Here is a 20,576-nt window from a genome sequence, read left to right on the forward strand (position 1 = left end):
TTGTTGAAAATGGTAACTTTGATTATCATATTATCTACTCAATGTTGCTAGATTTCTCCTGGACCTGCTTGAGGTTTACTCGTTGCCAGGCTCACGTGCTAGATCGAGCTAGCTCGAGCCCATTAATGTGCTGAGTCGAGCCTCAGTTTTAGCTCGTTGCTTGTAGCGAGCCGAGCTAAGCCGACCTTTCGTTGCACCAAGCTTTCATGAATTGAGCCAAGCTTGGCTCGGCTCATTTCCACCCATAGACAAGAGCAACCCTATTAGGCTCGACTCCTTCCTAGAGCATCAGTTGTTTAAAAATATAGGTACTTTTATCCTATATAAATGTATCGATTGTTATTAGAAACTGGTACCTATATATCTGATAGTACTCATAGTTTGTCGGTTCCTGTTAAAATCCAACAACTATATCATCACAGAGGTGTCGGTTCTCCAAACGGTGTCCGTGACGGTGTCCCGCGGACACGCGCTTAGCCGAAAAAAGCACTATAAAGCATTGTATATACTGTTTAGAATTTCCAGTATATTGTAACGTTTCCTTTGTGCATGTCTGTATGCAGCTATACATATACGTGCAAAGGCAATAAGTAGAGAGGGTACGTAGATGCAATACGTACACAACTGTACAATGTACGTGTCCTGTGTCCATGTGTGTAAACTACCAGTATAGATATATACGTCACTCTAGATTTGTGATCTTTCCTAACTTACCATCCTCGTTTTTCACGCACATACTTCCTAAACTATTAAATAGTGTGATGTTTTTTCAAACGAATACATATAAAACTTGCTTTAAAAAAACTTATTAATTAATCCTCCTTTAGAAAATAAATACTCTCTTCATTGTAAAATATAAGAATATAGAACCGGATGAGACATTTTTAGTATGTCCTGATTCCTAGTACTAGGAAATGTCTCATCCGGTTCTAAGTTCTTATATTTTGAAACATAAGGAGTAGCTAATTAATCATTCGCTAATAAGTCGTTGTGTTTTGCATGCGTAGGAGATTAGCTCCCAACACATATAGTACACTACTATAGAGTGTATGTAGACATGCATTGGCTCGCTACTGACATGCAGACCCACATAAGTTGGGCCGGAATAAGGGAATCCCAACTCCGTGCGGGCCCATGTTAGCTGAGCCGACAGGGGAACCTGACCTCGGCGCTGACCCATGTGAATTGGGCCGTAATGCGCGGGCCAATGTAAGTTGGGCTGGAACGGAAATCCCGCTTCATGTTAATTGGGCCAAACGGGAATCCCGCACATGTTAGTTGGGCCGGAATGGGACACAACGGATCGAACGGCCTATGACTGCGTGGGCTGTTAGGGAGACCGGCGTGGATTAGGCCCAAGTATTGTGGGCCCACAAGAATGTTACAGAGCAAGCGCATTTGGGCCTGTCTTTTTTTCATCTTCACATTTTGTACCTGAGCATTTACGTTAGTTTCATCTTTATGCAGTTTGAAAAGACGAGATTTCTACGATGGAATCAAATTCGTATATATCCATTCGTTCGCAAAATACCTCAAGACTTGATTTACAAGCTTACAATGTGTGTTGTTTGTGATTACACAGCAAAAAAGAAAGAGAGAAGAACAAACAAAGAAACGGCCAAAGAAAAGGCATGAATCAACAAGAAGTTCCTAAAATCAAATTAAAACGGAATTTATATGCACTGAATTCATCTGAATCAATAATTCAGAGCAAGCCAGGGCGGGAGTGGAAGGGGAACTGGTACATTAAGATTGGAGCTGATGATGATGATGATCCACTCTTCTTCTTCCTCCTCTCGACCTTCTCCACACCAGCATGATGATCACCATCCGATCCTCCTCCAATCTTCTTCTCCTCCTCACCAACTTCAGCAGCATCTGCATCCTTCGACTTCGAGCAGTACTGAATCTTCTGCTGCTGGTTCTGATCTACAGGTTGCTGCTGCTGCTTCGCCGGCGACACCTTCTTCTTCCCCATCATCCCAGCACCCAAGCAGCTCAAACCCATCACTTACTACTCCAATTGATCCTCCTCTCAATCGTACGTATGTACGTGTTCGTTGTTGCTCACTTGCTTGCTTGCTAGTTTTGCTATGATCAGATTGATCTGGGGCAAGCTGGTTTTATAGCTGGAGGTTAGGAGGAGGAAGACGACGACTGAACTGCTCAGGTGGTTTCCTTTCGTTGACTCAGCTAGCTAGCTGCTGCTGCTGCTGCCTTGGTCACCAAGGTTCTTCGTCTCTACTACGCTTGCAGGCTACTCATCTTCTGAATTGCGAGTGAGTAAATTTCGTGGTCAAATTGGATACAATTCGAAAGAGAAAAGGGGAAGAAGCATCGCGTCGCGCGTGTGCAACTGGACGAAAGTGGTGATGGTGACTGAAAGTGACACCGGGGTAATTAACACGAGGTTATCTTCAAATACCACGGATTTTCCCTTCTTTTTCTTAGAAGCACCATTGTTCTCATCCCTCCTTTTCCCAGAAAAACTGCTCCCTCCCCCCTTTAAAAAAAATCACTCATAAAAAACGCGTGAAAAACGGGTATATATATCTCTGGATCCGACGTAACTAGTCAGATGTCACTGTTGTTCGTCCTCATCTTAACAGATTGTGGAATTTGTACATCTTGATCCTTCTAGTATTTCTTAATATCATAGACCTAATAAATCTCACAGTTTTGCAGTTCTGGAACTTTTACACTGAGATCCTTCTGGTACTCTTATTATATAAATAAACATTTTCCATTATACAGATGGATCTTTTTAGTGTATTTCGTGCCACACTCAGCAAATTTCTCAACGTCGTCACTTGTCAGCTGCCCAAAAAAAAAAGTTGAATTTACTTAATTTTTAATATCTTTTTGTTATAGTTTGTTTTTCAGTGTTGCACATATATAAAATATTTATCTATTATTTTTTGTCGCAAATAAACGTTAATTACGGTTTAATCACCCTTTGTCAGCTGCCAAAAAAAATTGAATTTTGAAACTTATTTTTTAATATCTTTTTATTATAGTTTGTTTTTCGGTGTTGCACATATATAAAATTTTTATCTATTATTTTTTTGTCGCAAATTACGGTTTATAATCACCCGTAGGTGAAATGGAGGTGCGAAACGGTAGGAGCGAAAGCATCTGGTGCTGAGGATGTTATGCACTTGTACTTCAATGCTTTCGTTGATGTCGATGAGCTAAAGTTTTTATTAGCTTAATAAAGGTCCATTTTAGAAATAAGTTTACGGACGAGTCTCTGATTGTTGAATAAAATATAGGATGGAACCAGCTGTAAAAGTTGCTGCAGTTTTTCTCTGAGGTTGTAGGTCTGGCTTTTTCAAGCTCCAGTTACTGGCATGCGGGCCCCGCTCCTGAACGATCTACTCGAGCGCACAAATCTCTACTGACAAATATCCCACATTTACATGAACATGTACCAAATTCAAGCCACCATGGAATTCAAAAACAGCACGTTTGGTGGCTCTGAAGTCATAAGACTTAAAAAAGTTCTGAAAAGTGAAGAGGGTGAAGAACTGAAACTCGTATAAATATATGATAATATTACGCCAAAAGATCACTGATTCTTAACAAACTCTTTGCAGCTACAGACACTGGAATTCATACCGTACTATTACTGATTGACAAAGCCAGAAATTTGCCCAGGATACACAGAAGAACCGTATATCATCATCACCCAAGGCAGGCTGCTCAAGCTGCCCAATCTTATTACCCAACACCATAATCCCCTGAAAAACCTCAGTTCTCCATGCGGATGATGCAGCGGATGCCCTCGCCCTTGTGCATCAGGTCGAACGCCGTGTTGATCTCCGAGAACGGCACGCTGTGTGTGATGAACTTCTCCACCTCCAGCTCCTGAATTCACAGCAGCGGAGGTAATGTATATAAGAGCATGGACACACCCAAGTTTCAGAAGTTCTTGATTGAGGTCGATGAACATTTGAAGATTTTGCGACTACTCTTAGTTTGTAATAGTTGGATAAAGCAAAAGGAAGGATTCGCGATTTTTATTCACCTTCTTCATGTAGAGCTCGACGACGTTGGGCAGATCGGTGCGCGGCTTGTAGTTGCCGAAGAAGGTTCCCTTGAGAGTCCTCTCGTTCAGGAAGTTCATCGGGTGGGTCTTGAACTCGGCGTCCTTGTGTGGCACGCCGACCAGAACAGCAACACCCCAGCCCTGGATTCAGAACATATAATATATTTAGCATCTTGTCGAATTAACTGTATTAAATGGACAATATGCTGTTTTCAGATCTTACATCATGAACACATTCAAATGCTTGGATCATGGCGTTGATGTTGCCAGTGCATTCAACGCTGCGGTCAACTCCACCATTGGTCATCTCAGCAAGTACCTAAATTACCATAACACACTGTATCAGTACAATCAAGTGATACAGATTTTCCTTTTCCCGATGTAAGGGAACACACATACCTGCTGAACTGGCTTGTCATGGTCCTTTGGGTTCACAAATTCAGTGCAACCAAATTTCCTAGCTGAAGATATACAAAATATATAAGATGACTTTAAAAGACCATCAAACAAACTGATGATCTGGTAAATCAAGAGGATTTTACCTTCTTCAAATCTGTTGGCGTTCAGGTCAATGCCAATGATCCTTGACGCTCCTGCAATCCTTGCACCTTCTGCGGCCTAATCAGACAATATGTAGAGTAATTAGATGGATCTCTCATTGTAATTGAGAACATTCAAGGTGAGTTTTGACACTCACAGCAAGGCCTACAGCTCCTAGACCAAATATCGCCACCGTCGAACCCTTTGGTGGCTTTGCCACATTGATTGTAGCACCAAGACCTACAAAAGGAAATTGCGACTCAGCATCTCAACTTACAATTCTATCAAGTAAGAAGAATGCAAGAAACAAAAAAATTCTGCTTACCAGTAGAAATACCACAGCTAAGAACGCAAACTTTATCAAGTGGAGCTGCCGGGTTGATCTTCGCAACGCAACCAACATGCATGACAGTGTACTCGCTGAAGGTCGAAGTCCCGACGAAATGGTAAATGGGCTTCCCGTTGATGGAAAAGCGTGATTTGCCATCACCAATCATCACACCCCTGTCAGTGTTGATCCTGAGCAGATCACACATGTTGCTCTCTGCTGACTTGCAGTGGGCACACTCCTTGCACTCCCCAGTGAACACAGGGAGAACATGGTCACCAGGGGCAAGATCAGTCACACCCTCTCCAACACTCTCCACAATACTGCAGAAATGAATAAATTTCAGCAGATATGAACAATAGTAATCTTTTACTCAATGGAAGTGTTAAAAAAAAATAATCCACGCTGTATTTCAGAAAATAGAAAGGGTACAATGAATATGTTAGGTAGCATAAAGGTCAAGCAATGCCTAATTTATATGCCCTTTGTCAACTGGAAAATACAAACTTATTGAAGAGAAGTCTTCTAAAGGGTCAATCAACGCCTATCACAAATAAATCTGCCAACTTCAAAAATAAACTACCAACTATTAACTGAAAGAAAAAGTTTCTTCCTTGTAATAAGTTATAAATTGATAAATCTATCAAGATCCAACTGAAGACCCATGCAATTGTACTGTTGACTAGCACAAAAATAGCACACATTTATAATGTTTGACACAGGCAACAGCATGTGCCCATATGATTCTTTCCCATGTTGTCCAGATTACCTCAGCCAAATGTTCTACTAATGCCAAGCCAATAAACAATGACCCCCCCCCCCCCCCCCAAACTGCAATTAGAGGAAGATTCAACCACAAAGCATAGTTTGAAGTACTTAACAACATGCCACATCAGCAACCAGAGCAGTAGAGTAAACCAAGAAGTAACAACGAGCCAATTAATTAACAACACAACACACCAGCAACCAGAGCAGCAGCGTAACAAAGTAGTACTAACAAAGAATCAATTAATTAACAACAGGCCACACTAGCAACCACAGCAGTGGAGTAACCAGGTAGTAACAACAAATCAATTAACTAACAGCATGCCACATCACTCATCAGCAACAAAAGCATGCATCAGAGCAACCAAGTATTAACAAGAAACAAAATCAAGGAAGAAGATGCATAAAAGCACATACCCTCCAGCTTCATGGCCGAAGATCCGAGGGAACACGGGAGTCTGTCCCTAAGAGATTCAGAAGCCACACAAGAGGCGCAAGTCAACCACACATTGGAGCAGCTATGGATGGATAGGAACTGAAGAAGAGGAGGTGAGTAGATACCTTGGCCTCCCAGAAGTAGACGTCGGTGTGGCAGAGCGAGGTGAAGAGGATCTTGACGCGCACCTCCATGGCCTGCGGCGGCGCCACCTCCACCTCCTCGATCACCAGCGGCTTCGCGGCCTCCCATGCCACCGCCGCTGCACAGATCCAGCAAAATCACCCACCAATCCACCAAAAAAACATAATCCTGAATGACATTTTTCACTAAAAAAAAAGAGATGCTTTTCTCCACAGCTTCTGCAAGATCGGTAATGTTCACCCAAGAAAACTCTAAAAAGAACACAATCCAAGAATTTCATCTACAGCGCCGCTCCAGTAATAAAATGCCTAAAAGTTCGCCCAATCCAAAGCAAAATCGAACCAAGAAGAAACAGGGAGGGGAGGAAAAGCACTGACCTTTGCACTTGATCACCTTCCCTGCGGTCGCCATTACTCTCCTCCCCACAAAATCCTACACAAACCACCAAACCAAACCAAACCAAAACAAAATCCCTCCTCCAAAGAATCTCACTCACTCACTCAAATCACACAGATCAAATCAAAACCGGTGAGGAGGCTAGATGAACCAGCCCCCGTCTATATATAGCTCCTCCTCCTCGAAGGAAGAAAGGAGAGGATGGAGGATGGAGGGTGAGGTTTCGCCACTTCCTTCCTTCCTTGTCTTCTTGGGTAGCAAACCACGGACGGAGTGGGGCGGCGTGGCACACAAATCGGGCCTCCTCCCCCTCCACCTGGAAACGGAATTGCAGCCGCTGTTTTCGCCTCCCCCGACGCCGATGGTGGGTGGCCGTCGGATGCGCGGCGGCCGGCGAGATCTGCGGCTGGGAGCTGTCGGCGCTGGGTTGCACCACGCGTGGATTATTAGGAGAGTAAATTGATTTTAGTTAGGGCGTGATTAGTACTACCTCAGTCCCAGATAGAAAGAAAGAAAGAACGTAGCTTTTATACTACTGTATATATGCAACATCTGATTGTACGTTTTATTTAAAAAAATTATCATTTGTATTTTAATTATTATTAGATGATAAAATATAAATAATATTTTATGTGTAACTAATTTTTAAATTTTTAAAATAATACGAATGGTTAAATGTTACACGGAGAAACTTACGGCTATAGTTATGTTAGGAGGGAGGTACTAATATACCAGTGTACTGGTAGGAGTGTGATGAGTGATGAGAAGGCAGGACAGCTCATGGGGTCAAATGGTGATTGCTGTGTGGATTTGCGAAACGATGTGTCCGGGAACTCTAGATGCGGCGCATGTGTGGCGAAAAGAAAAAGGTTTTTGGTGTGCCAGGCTGCCAGAGTGTGTGTTTGTGTGTCAAGATGACGATTTTGGTCGTCCGGTTTTCAATAACGAAGGTACTAATATCACTGTATCAGTGGTTTGACAAATACAGTAATAGAAGTAGATTTGCTAGAAGAACGGTGAAAAATGATAATCTACATGTCGTCTTTTTTCACCGTTAATTCACCGTTTAGGCTTAGGTTTACTGTGCTAAACAAAGAGAACTCTTTTGTCTAGATTTATATTACTATGATGTGTCATATCCATCTAAAATTATTTACTCCTGATCTAGGATCGAATGGGACATAGATTTGTCCAGATACATAGTATTAAGATATATCTCATCCAATATTAGATTATATATTCTAGTAGGGAGGGAGTAGTTGGTTTTGTATGGAGTATCTGCGATAACCTTGTGTGTAGGATATTTTCCCAGTACTCCCTCCGTCCAAAAAAAGACAAACCCTGAATTTCCGTGTCCAACATTTGACTGTTTGTCTTATATAAATTTTTTTATAATTAGTATTTTTATTATTGTTAGATGATAAAATATAATTAATACTTTATGCGGGACTATCTTTATAATGTTTTTTATATTTTTTTTAAATAAGATGAACGGTTAAACATTGTACACTGAAACTTAAGATTTGTTTTTTTAAGGGGGGAGTACAATTTGGACACAGGGCACCTGGCCAAAGCTGCTGGAGTGTGGAGCACGCGCATGCATGCCGAGTGGCGTCCTTTTTCCCCAACCCCAACCACGCGCTCTTGCTGCCGCCTGCCGCCGCGCGCCCACAGCTTCTTCCGCTCATCACCAGTAGCGATCACCGCATGATGAGAAAGAAACTGAGAGAAAAAAGATCCAAAGATTCAGACGGAACGGAACGGAGCCCGTGATCTGATTCCAACGTTTCAGAAACCCGCTAGCTGCTCGGTCAACATCCAGCGGCAGCAGGGCAGCACCAGCAAAACCATCACGATCAGAAGAAGAGGAAAACCATCACAATCCTGGCCAGGCTCGCTGACGCGACGAAAACCGCTTGAAATTCGCAGCTTTCGGCCGAAGTTTTTTTTTTATTTCACTTATCAGATACTCTTGGTCAAAGTCAAATGTGATAAATATAGGGATATTTATAATACTAAATTAGTTTCATCAAATCAATAATTAAATATATTTTCATAATAAATTTGTCTTGGGTTGAAAATGTTACTATGTTTTTCTACAAACTTAGTTAAACTTAAAACAGTTTAACTTTGACTAAAGTCAAAACGTCTTGTAACCTAAAACGGAAGGAGCATTTGCATAGATTTTTTGCTTCCATCTTTTTTTCTACATAATCTTAATTCAAGATTTATATTCTTATTCTTGTATATCCAACTTGTAGTTACACTCGATTATAATGCGCTTACACTCAGTTATATAGAAAAATAATAATTTTACAATTTTTTCTTATCTATATTTGTGATTTTTTTACATGTTTACCTTTTTTATTTCATTTAAAACAGATTATGTCCATTAGTTGAAAATTTTGCAAAATTCAAAACTATACATCTGTCGAAAAATCAATACATACTCCCATCGACCTATTGGAGCTAGATAGAATCGATAGAATCCGTTAAGCTTCGGCAAGATTCGATGAAATTCAAGATTTTCGAGTGGATTTCGTTTCGATGTTCAAATTGTAAAACCTTCATACTGGCTGCTAATTTCACCTTTTTACTGCGCAAACAGTTCAGTTCCAGCAACAACAGTACTTCACACTGCTAGTAGTTTATTACGATTGATCAGAATGGTACTACTAATTACAGGGTAAAACTTGTGAAAATCTGCTAAGCCACAATGCTGAGAATAAACAAGATCAAGCCATGAAAGGAGGGAGTAAACAGAGCTGACTCCACACAAGCCCTGTCTCACGACCATTATTAAACTTAAATGGAAAACCTCAAACTTCTCATCCATTTTTTGCTTTCATTTTTGGTTTCTTGTATACACTGAAACTGCAAGAGAGATAGAGAGAGAGAGAGAGAGAGAGAGATAGATCATCATCATCTCTACTCATCCATCCTCATGACGCAGCGGAGACTCTCCCCCTTGAGCATGAGATCGAACGCCGTGTTGATCTCCGAGAACGGAACGGTGTGGGTGATGAACTTCTCCAGCTCCAGCTCCTTCAGACATCAAACACCAGAAATCATTAGTGTAAACTAGTGATCAATCAGTGACTCATTGGAATCAGACCATAGATTTCTGAACAATGTACATTCAGGTTGCAAATCTGATTCTGTTCTGCAATTATTTTTACCTTCTTCATGTACAGCTCGACGACGTTGGGCAGGTCGGTGCGCGGCTTGTAGTTACCAAAGAACGTCCCCTTGAGCGTCTTCTCGTTGAGGAAGTTCATCGGGTGGGTCTTGAACACATCATCCTTGGTCGGCACGCCGACCAGCACCGCAACGCCCCATCCCTGGATTCAGATTTCAGATTGCCACTATTAGTTTTCAGGATACAGTTTACAGCAGAACTGGAGGCATTGCTGAAATGATCATCTTCAATTTATTACTATCATGTTTCATGTTTGTAAGAAAGAGACTAACATCATGGACACATTCGAAGCAGGATATCATGGCGTTGATGTTGCCCGTGCATTCAACGGCCCTGTCGAGTCCACCGTTGGTCATCTCAATCAGCACCTGAGATCACCATTGCAGAGTTGATGTTTAAGTATGTACACTCCATGTCATGAACAGTGTGTGATAATAAGAGAATTAGTGAGGCAATGTGATGTACCTCGTGCACTGGCTTGCTGTGGTCCTTGGGGTTTACGAAGTCAGTGCAGCCAAACTTCTTAGCTGAAGAGATGAAAACTTCAGTGTTCAATCCAGAACATATACCAAACATGTAATTTCAACTCAAGATGATAAAAGATTGTACCTTGTTCGAATTTCGCAGGGTTCAGGTCCACACCAATGATCCTCGATGCTCCAGACAGCCTGGCACCTTCCATAGCCTATAATCATGTAATTTTACAAACATTCATCAGTTTGAGTTTCAAGCGAAAAATTTCAACAATCTGCAAATCAAATGGAAATGATATATCTTTGTGTGTGTCACTTACAGCAAGGCCAACAGCTCCGAGACCGAAAATAGCCACGGTCTGGCCCTTTTTCGGTTTCGCGACATTCACTGTTGCACCAAAACCTGCAAGAACAGCAAAATCCCATCAACTTAATGCATAAAAAAAAAGACCTTTCAAATTTCACTGTGAAAACTACTACTATCATAATCATGAAGCCATCCATCATCTTACCGGTAGAGAAACCGCAGCTGAGAATGCAGACCTTGTCGAGAGGCGCCTCCGGGTTGATCTTCGCGAGGCAGCCGACATGGATGACGGTGTACTCGCTGAAGGTGGATGTGCCAACAAAGTGGAAGATGGGCTTCCCCTTGATGGTGAACCGGGACTTGCCGTCGCCGATCATGACGCCGCGGTCGACGTTGATCCTGAGGAGGTCACACATGTTGCTCTCCTCCGATTTGCAGTGATCACACTCCTTGCACTCGCCGGTGAACACCGGGAGGACATGGTCGCCCGGCGCGAGTTCGGTCACACCCTCTCCCACACTCTCCACAATGCTGTGAGCAAAATAATTGTTTTGTTAGATCAATTTGATTGTTAGGATTACACATATATCTTCCATGGAAATGGAAAAAAAAAGGGGTCCATTTGAGCAGAGAAGTGATAAGTAAGTCAAGTTTAAACAGTTCATAAGATGGATAATGATTCAGTGTCTTTTTCCTTTGAGTACCTCAAAACATCAAAGGAGAGAAAGTAATAAAGCACTAGCATAGAGGAGCACATGAAGAAAAGTATATTATCCTAGGAATCCAATTGTCGTTTTATATGTCATCAATGACGCTGTTCTTTGATTCTTCATATGATTTTATACCAAACCAGTAAAATATCATGCACAATTGGACACTTGGTAGATTTCTTTACTGAACTTAATGAAAATGCCACTGACTAATCAGGACCCCCCAACGTGCACACTAACTATAGTTAGTAACCGAATCCCATAAACTAAACAACCTATGACGTTCAAGTACCCACTAAATTCCACTAAACACCAAAAATCATTTTAAAACAAAAAAAAAACAATACAAGAACAGAACAGACTGAATCACTGAAACAGTAGAAGAACAATTATTCGACAGGGTTGGTTCAGATGGCACATACCCTCCAGCTTCATGGCCCAAGATCCTAGGGAAAACAGGTGTTTGCCCCTGCAAAGATCAAAGCAGAAACCACACACACACCAAGTTAGTTAGCCACTGATCATTCTTGCAAGCTTGAGAAGGTGAGAAAACTCAGCCATGGCAGATAGCTGATTGATTACCTTGGCCTCCCAGAAGTAGACGTCGGTGTGGCAGAGGGCGGTGTAGAGGATCTTGACGCGGACCTCCATGGCCTGCGGCGGCGCAACCTCCACCTCCTCGATCGACAGCGGCTTCCCTGCCTCCCATGCCACCGCCGCTGCAAAAACCCCCCAAACCCCAAACCCGATCTAATCAGCTTCTCCTCCCCCACAAAACATCAAACTAATTTTCTCACGAACCGCTCCAAGAACAGCAAGAACGGACCTTTGCACTTGATCACCTTCCCGGCTGTCGCCATTAATCCCCCTCTTTTTCAAAGAACAAGAAACCACTCCGAAGAGATCGAAAGCTCAGGTTGTTTTTCTTGAATCACTCGCAGTTCGTTGCTTGGAATTCTGGTGAGGAGACGAGAGGGGAGGAGGGGGTGTATATATAGGGATCAGAGAGTGGTAGGAGTCTCGCGGGCAAGTACGCCTGAAGACAAGCAAGTGGAGGAGGGGGGAAAGAGGAGGAGGCGTCATCTGAATATTTTTTGCTTGGAAGAAGAGGAAGGCTCTGCGTCTGCTGCATGCTGCTAGCTGCTCTTGCCTCCGCCGGTTTTCGAGCTTCGGTGGTTTTCCGGTTTCCGGCGGATGATGATGCAGATTGCAGAGTGAAGACAAGGAGGATGGATGCCTTTTCTTCTCTCCGATAGTAAATTCTCCGAATTTTCAGTGAGGTTTAGTGCTAAGATATGTCTAATCAACAGTCAAATCGGCAGTAATTAACGTTGATATGCGGTCATATCTGTCCAACTATGAATTAATCTAGACATTTAGAAAAGCATAATGCATTGCCTTCTTCTTTTTTCTTGTAAGGAATAATAGCTTTTTTTTCCTTGTGAGGAATAATAGCTTTCTTTTCTAAGATATCTGTTGGTAATGATTAAGCAAATTTTGCTACAGGACACAGCGATTCCGTGGTTTTAGCTGTAAGACACGGCCCGAACTTACTTTTGGGGGAAAAACACTCCATAAACGTGCTAATTTGGCAATAGGCACTACGCCAATTAAAATAATAATTTTCGGATGAAGAGGAGAGAGAAATCGTGTGAAATGTCAAAAATGCTCTTGGACCCACATGTTAGCTCTCTTATCTCTCTTCTTCTATCCCCTCCTTCCAGTACTCCGACGGCGGCGGCGACGCGCGGGCAGGATGGCGGTGGCCTCCTTCCAGCCCAGAACTCGACCGCCCACGTGAGATCCTCCACGACGAGCACCACCCGCGCGCCGCTGCCGCTGACGGCGCACCGAAGCTCCGCGAGTCGCCGCTCCGCCTTCTTCCTCGGCGTGCCACGGAACCGGGACACGCTGAGGGTGACCACCAGCGCGTGTTGCATGCCTCGCCTCGTCGCGCCTGGTCCTTTCCACGGCCGGCCCACGCCGCCGCCTCGGCCGCGGCGGCGCACTCGGTGACGACCATGACCCGCTTCTTGGTCCGCATCTCCGCGTCCATGGCATCATGATGAACCGGCGGCGAGCTGCTAGGGTTAGGGTTTTGGGGCACGGCGGCGGTGGCGCACGGCTGTGTCGTCGCGACATCGATGTAGGAGGAGATTGCTTGCTCGACATTGGCCTTGACCTGGGTGCTGGAGAAGCCGGCCTCGCGCATGACGCGGCTGACGCTGCGGTCGTCGAGGATGGAGATGACGAGCTACTCGAGCTCGATCTTGACGGCGAGCACCGGCTGCTGCTGGGTCTCGACGGAGCCTCGCCGCTGGTGTACCTCGGCGTGCTTGAACACGTTGATTTTTACAGAGAGAAGAGAGATAGGAGAGCTGACGTGTGGGCTCAAGGGCATTTTTGACATTTTACACGATTTCTCTCTCCTCTTCAATCGAAAATTATTATTTTAATTGGCGCGGTGTCTATTAGCAAATTACTACGTTTATGAAGTGTTTTCCCCCAAAAATGAGTTCGCACAGTGTCCTACGGCTAAAACTACGAAATCGCAGTGTCCTGTAGCAAAATTTGCCTAATGATTATCTATGGGTTTATCATTTACATAGTAAATTTCAGAAAAAACCCCATTTTCTATATTAAAATTACGGAATATCACATGTACTAAAACATGTTGCACACAAACACATGTATTATGGTCTCAATATTATATAAGCCCCATCTTTATTGAAATCTTGATGAATTTTAGCATATCTCAAACAATTTTTTAAAAAGTAGTGAAGAATTAAGCTATCAACTTTAGTAAAAAACCTAATAATTAAAGTTTTTATATACAATCTATGTTTTAGATTTTTAAGTAAATTCACGCTTAAAATAAACAAGAATGGGATTTTGTGAAACTTTAAAACCATAATAACCAGCGTTAAGTGCCACGTGTCATGTAACTATGGTTTTCTACAACTTTTAATCATAAAACATGGAGTTTTCTGAAAATTACTCTAATTTAAACCTACCATCATTTTTTTCTTTTCTTTATGCGCTTACACACACCCTACCCCTATAAGCACCTCCGAAAATTAGGTTGGCATATCTTAAGATTAATGAAGTCACCATAGCCACCTCGTTGTCAACGGGTACATCTTGCCAAGTCTAGAATTTGAATTCAGGTGGGTAGGTTCCTTTAGAGTAAATGTGGTGGTTTATTTTAGTAATAGTGATAAATTATATTATAAAAATTGAAGATGTTTTTCTGGTATTTTGGCAAATTATCCGTGTTTGAGTCGGTTTTTAAGATCGTTCGCTTTTGAAAATACATATCCATGTTTAAGTTAAATTTTAAGCTCGTTTTCTTTTGGAAATAAAAAAGAAGTCATATAAGAAATCTCTTTTAAAAAAACTCCGCATCCTAACTTGAGATGAAAGTCGACTCCTAATTGTAGCTCATAATTTTCTAAAAAAAATCCAAGCGAATTTTCAGAGTGAATTTTACCATAACTAAACCGTATAACAATAATAAGATTAAAATAGCATTTACCCGTTGCAACGCACGGGTATTTTTCTAATAATGATAAATAAATAGAAGATGAATTGTTTTATATGTTTATTCTTTGCTTATGTTTTCAATATTTGGTATTATAATTTTTGATTGGCAAAAAATAATGTATCCTCAACATACTCTCTTCATTCATTACTATTTGAGGTTTAGGACAAAATTTAGTTAAACTTTTAAAACTTCCTGATAATCTATATCTATCAAATGTTTAATTAAAAAACACATTGTATGTGTAAAGTTTTCCTAAAAAGTAATCCTACTATCATAATATCACAAACTAGATTTTATAAGTTTTTATAATATAAATTGGTGGTAAAATTTCTAAAATGTCTGTCCGAATCTTATCTTATAACATTAAATATTTATGATTACAGGGAATATACGTTTTTTTTTCTCTTTGCATGGCACTACACTTATGTACAAAATTAAGTGGAAAAGTATTTTTCACTGTTAGAAAAGTTTTCTACCTATATATATTTAAAACATTTGGTATGTTTCTTAGGTTGGTCAAACCCTACACGATTTTAAATTGAGCTATAGGCTCCCATTGAATGGTGGTACAGGGTTCTCAATTTATAGTTATATTCTTAGCAATTTTTAGCAATATAGAAACTTTCCATCAGATCATTGTCAAAATTTTCATGCAACTATACTTTATTCTACCAACTTATAAAAACAATTGCTCGCACACGCAAGCTTAACCCTGAAAATTATCGTTTTCTATCTCCTCAAAACGATGATATTTCTCATATAATCAATATATAGACTGTCGTTTTCTTTCGCACTACCTAAAATTGAAAATACATACTATTTCCTAATTTCAATGAGGTTAAAATATTTGGTATGCCAGAGAAGAAAAACAATGAATAAAAAATCTTCAAAGGATCAAATTCTACATCAATCCTACCATTATAATCCAGGTCCGGCCAATTGTTCACAGTACGCATATTCTGGATGCCCTGCTAGCTCACTGTTCTTCCTACTGATATTTTTGTCTGAAAACTCAAACTGACGCAAACTCAGTAACAGTATATTCCTCCTTTTCTGAATCTTCCAAAGCCCCACTTGCAGAAGCACCAGTAGCTAGCTAGACCGACACGTCATCCGCTGTGACCCCCCCATAGGCGTCAACGGGGGTGACGTGGCGATGTGGCGTTGACTTCTCGAGAGTCCAAAACCGGGGCAGCGCCAGCGCGGACGCCGCGGCGCCGGAGGAAAGCTGAAAATATCAAAACAACAGCGCCCGCGCCAATGTATATACGCCTTGTCGCTTTCTATCCGCGAATCTGGACCTGACACATGGCGTATAAACCTCTTGTGCGGTTGTACTCAGTTCCTTGAAATTTTTATTATTTTTTACATATTTTTTAATTTTTTTATTTTGGGAAATAAAATCTCAAGAAACTCATTTTTAAATATAAGGGCCTTATTTTTTCATTTATACTTATACTTATTAGTCAAAATTTGAATTTTCAGCCTTAAATTTAGAGCTGATTTTGAGATTTTTTTCATCGAAGTTTATTTTTCAACCTTAATTTACTTTTAGATCGCTAAGAACACGTATATAAAAGTTTCATTCACAAATTACTTTTCGTTTGCAAATATGCCGCCGAATAAGCGAAATGTGTTGGCTCCGTAAACCTATTAACCACTCCTAGCATGGTTAAACAATAAAACCCTTGTTAATTTTGGTTAGCGTGACGAAATAACATTACCCCGCTAAAAATGTTTAAATTTGAAAATAAGTTTTAGAGATGGTTTGTTTTTAAAATTAAAAACAAAAGAGGTTTAAAAAAAATAAAAAGAATCACGTCCATTGGGTTCTCTGTACCTGCTACCTCTGGGCTTTTGGCGGCTGTAGCATGTGGGAAGGGTTTGATGCTTTTGATGGGTTTAGGTGCCAAACCGTGCAATTAGCCACGGTTTGGAGGATAACCATGAGCGGCTAATCACTTGATTAACTAGCAAAGTTTCTCTCGCTTAATTAGTTTAATGCAAACACTAACTGACTAATTAACCAACGACAAAGTAGAGCAAGCTAGCTAGGTTCGTCTCGTGCTTGCAGTTGCAGTTGCAGGGTTGCAAAAAACCATGCAATCCTGGTGCAGGAATTTGCAATCCGTATGGCGCCCTGCCTTGGGATATGATCATGCTGCATCTGGTAGTAACATGCATAGGATTGGTTGACCTGAAAAATAATGTCAAATTGGCTGGCTGGATTTGGACTCTTGCCCACTGATCACTGCACAAAAAAAATTGTGTGTATTGATTAGTTGGTGCATCCAGAGCCGCCCATCAGTCACAATTGGATTTGAATTCTGTACTTTTAGAGTTTAATGAGCTTGCATGGATGTGGATTCGAATTTTGCATGGAGATCATCGTACTAACATTTTGGTGGGCATGTGCCAAATGGATTAACAGAATACAACGGGATGGTGTGACGTACAGATTGGTCCTCCTTTTCAATGTTGGAAGCTACTCTCTCCGGTTTTATATTAATTAACGTTTTAGACAGAATCTCACTTACAAGAAGTGATTAATTAGGTTACATATTTCCTGTTTTACCCCTATTAAAAACTTTAGTGTAGCTCTCTTATCAAAAACTCCCATGCGACCTGTGTGGCTATAGCTTTTAGTTTCAAAGTTGAAGTTAACGCATCGTTGCTTGGGAAGTTGGGAGCCTGCTATAGTTGATGAGCTACTGAAGACAAGCGTTGCATGCATGCAAGGGTATAGCAGTCCAAAGTGACAATCAAATACCGAAACTTCAATAATTTGCATCCAAAGAGCACAATCCTAAAACGTCAATATATTTGATACCGGAGAGAGTATATATACATATCTTACTACATAATGAATTTTTTTTCTACTCCTTTCATTCCATAATATAAAGCATTGCTAGCAGTTCCTCCACTAGCTTAGGCCCTCAAGATGAGTGCACGTATTATATTTATTAAGGTAATTCAAACTAGAGAGTTATAATAATTATTTTTTGGTCTTTGGGTTAAAAGTAGTTGTGTTTTATATTTTAGAATGGAGGGAATGGAGGGAGTAATTTGTATGGCCAATATTTTCTTCATCGTTCAGACATGTTATTTTATTTAGTTCACCAAATTTAGTTTTGTAGTCGTTGTGCTTTGTTGTTTGCTTCATAACAGAAGCAGTGGTATTATTCTATTCAAAATAAAAAGAAAGAAATATCTCCGGCATAGAAACATCGTTTTAGAGTAATTTCTAACATATTTTCTTTATCAACTCAATATTGATATAGATTAGGGCCCTTTTCCAACTGTTTTACTTCATGAAGGGCAACGGGCGTGTGACAAATTGGACTTTAACTGGTATGTAGTTTATTTATATGTAAAGGAAAAGGTGGGCACCACAATTTACAAAGACAGTAAATTGCACCAAAGGTTCTTAAATTTGTGAGTAGATTTCACCTGGGCCTATGAACTTTCAAAGCGTGCATCGAGATTCTTAAACTTGTTTTATTGTATCATCCTTATCCAAAGTCTGGTTTGATTATGGTCTTACGTGGCATGCCATGTGGATGATGGCATGAAATTTTTTTTCTTTTTCTCCTTTTTTCCCCTCTGCTTCCACCGTACCCGTCGGTGCAAGCTTTTGCCGACACCCATCTTCTCTGGTCGCGAACTCCTCCGCTGGCTCAGGCCCTCTACTCCTCCCAGCTCAAATCCCATAAGAGCAAACCACAACCGGTCTGAGGTCATCGTTGCCCCCAGACTTAATGATGATTTGTTTGCCAGAACCAGAAGTATAAATTGTTGTGGATAGGGATCCTGTAAAAACATCTTTTGAGGAATGGGCCAGACCCGGCCATTTCTCAAGAACAATAGCTAAGGGCCCTTATCTTCACTCAGCTGTTGGGTCGACCCCGCCACCAGCACCTCTGCCCCCGATTGCTAGCGTTGCGCTCTCACTGCCTCCCTCTCTCTCTCCACCTGCCTTTGGTGTTGCGGCTGCCTGTACCGTCACCGCTAGTGCATCTAGTGGTGGAGGAAGAAGTAAAGAAGAATGAGAGAAAAAAAAAAGGTGGAAAAGGAGGAATTTGGCCATGTCATCATCAATGTGGCATGTTAGACAAGCCCATGAGTAAATGAAGACTTTGGACCAGGATATACAATAAACCATGTGTTAGAGACCTTGATGCGTGTTTTACAAGTTTGTGGATTTAGGTGAAACTTACTTATAAGTTTAAGAACCGCCAGTAGAATTTACTCGTTTACAAATATCAACATGATCTCTGGAGTCTGTACATGTGTGATGATGGAATTGGAATTGACACATTAGAATATCAAACTAGAAAAAAAATTAAAGCGAAACTTGCAAGCTAGAATGAAAAGTTAGCGCACGAGAATAAGTGATTTAGACCTCTCAACAATGTATTAAATAGAGATATGGACTATGGATATTGGTATATTTAGAAAGTTGCTAATTACCACATTATAAAAGCATTGATTTTCACAAGAATACAAAAAAAATACAGAAACAATCGATATAACAATAAAATTGTTCCACTTTCTATATTTTGTTTACCATTTCTATTTTCACCGATTACCATTTTCATATAGCTCGGTTAATAAAATCAGAAGCGAGTGTCGGTCGGTCAGGAATTTCCCGACCGTTTTCACCCCTTTAGATATCAGCGTCTATTTTATCCTCGGAAAGATCTTTTATCCTTTTGGTTTTCTTCTTTTAAGTCATTTTTCCTTCTTTGCTCGGCTTTGTAAATAAACTTCTTTATTAATAAAATCTTTAACTTAGGTCTTGCCCCATTGTTCTCTTTCAATACTAGTAGTGCAGTGACCACTATGATATTATGTGACCTTATTATGGTGACTAGTAAGTCAGTGATCCATACTGCTTACAAGATGTAATCTGTCTGCTGGTAGAACTGGTAACATGAAGCCAAAACACTTGTGTTAGAAAGGTCTCTGATAGCGACGCCATAGATCCAACTAGCAACATATATAATTTGACAAGTGGTGCAATTTGCAATCTAATATATTTTGTTGGCTTCACTTTCCAAAAGGCATCCATCTAACTTTATCAGAAGGAGAAGTACTGTACATTGTTCAGACCTTATCCTCAAATTACTCCACCAAGCATGAATTCTCCATCTGATAGAAATCTAGAGTATAATTAGAGGTAGTTCTTTTCTTCTTTTTCACCTTCGAGAGAGGGCCCAACATAACTTGATATTAATAAAGCCAACATAAACATCTCGTTATCATATTTTGAGATAGACGAATTCATCACAGACATCTCATTATTGACTTGTAGGTTAGTTCCGCCACAAGTAACTTAACCAATTGAGTTATACTCACTCTGCCAATTAAATGCAGTTCTAACTTGAATTCTGCAGCAAATAAATTAAGTTGTTATTAAAATCTATAACTATATTCAGTAGTCATAGTTGAGATGGCCAGCCTGTCTCTGCAAGTTGCATCCTGCAACCTGGCTACAAGAAATTAAGAACAGATTAGCCAGTTAGATAGCTAGAGCTCACCAATTATGGAGCCCCAAAACCCAAAGATTCTGCACTTGTATGCTACCATGACAGGGAGTAGATGCATGCATCCTCTGAATTTCTGAGAGTGGGGAGCTCTGTGTATAATGCTGTGCTTGCATGTGCAGAGAGGATAGGATTTGTTG

At 40.8% G+C, this 20,576-nt stretch overlaps 3 protein-coding genes across 4 annotated transcripts; all 3 read right to left on the bottom strand.

Moving 5' to 3' along the window:
• Nucleotides 1–1,491: 1,491 nt before the first annotated feature.
• Nucleotides 1,492–2,264, bottom strand: LOC127755146 (uncharacterized). The gene has a single exon (XM_052280790.1). The coding sequence runs from the start codon at nt 2,006–2,008 to the stop codon at nt 1,706–1,708; it is 303 nt and encodes a 100-aa protein (XP_052136750.1). The 5' UTR covers nt 2,009–2,264; the 3' UTR covers nt 1,492–1,705.
• A 1,270-nt stretch (nt 2,265–3,534) lies between these two features.
• On the bottom strand, nt 3,535–6,953 carry LOC127753741 (alcohol dehydrogenase 1). 2 transcript variants are annotated; one of them, XM_052279166.1, is made up of 10 exons: nt 6,639–6,948; nt 6,243–6,379; nt 6,099–6,145; nt 4,914–5,239; nt 4,746–4,828; nt 4,591–4,666; nt 4,448–4,509; nt 4,272–4,367; nt 4,028–4,189; nt 3,535–3,867 (listed from the first exon to the last, which is right to left on the bottom strand). In XM_052279166.1, exons 1-10 carry the CDS (start codon nt 6,670–6,672, stop codon nt 3,751–3,753), a joined length of 1,140 nt encoding a protein of 379 aa, XP_052135126.1. In that variant the 5' UTR covers nt 6,673–6,948; the 3' UTR covers nt 3,535–3,750. The 2 variants fall into 2 exon arrangements, with proteins under 2 accessions (XP_052135126.1, XP_052135124.1); XM_052279164.1 differs by having other exon boundaries at nt 4,448–4,666; nt 6,639–6,953.
• Nucleotides 6,954–9,270: 2,317 nt separating this feature from the next.
• Nucleotides 9,271–12,453, bottom strand: LOC127753742 (alcohol dehydrogenase 2). The gene is made up of 10 exons (XM_052279167.1): nt 12,173–12,453; nt 11,929–12,065; nt 11,769–11,815; nt 10,842–11,167; nt 10,650–10,732; nt 10,466–10,541; nt 10,322–10,383; nt 10,129–10,224; nt 9,837–9,998; nt 9,271–9,702 (listed from the first exon to the last, which is right to left on the bottom strand). Exons 1-10 carry the CDS (start codon nt 12,204–12,206, stop codon nt 9,586–9,588), a joined length of 1,140 nt encoding a protein of 379 aa, XP_052135127.1. The 5' UTR covers nt 12,207–12,453; the 3' UTR covers nt 9,271–9,585.
• Between the last annotated feature and the right edge of the window lie 8,123 nt (nt 12,454–20,576).

Source organism: Oryza glaberrima, chromosome 11 (genome assembly GCF_000147395.1).
Source record: "Oryza glaberrima chromosome 11, OglaRS2, whole genome shotgun sequence".
Lineage (NCBI taxonomy): Eukaryota > Viridiplantae > Streptophyta > Magnoliopsida > Poales > Poaceae > Oryza > Oryza glaberrima.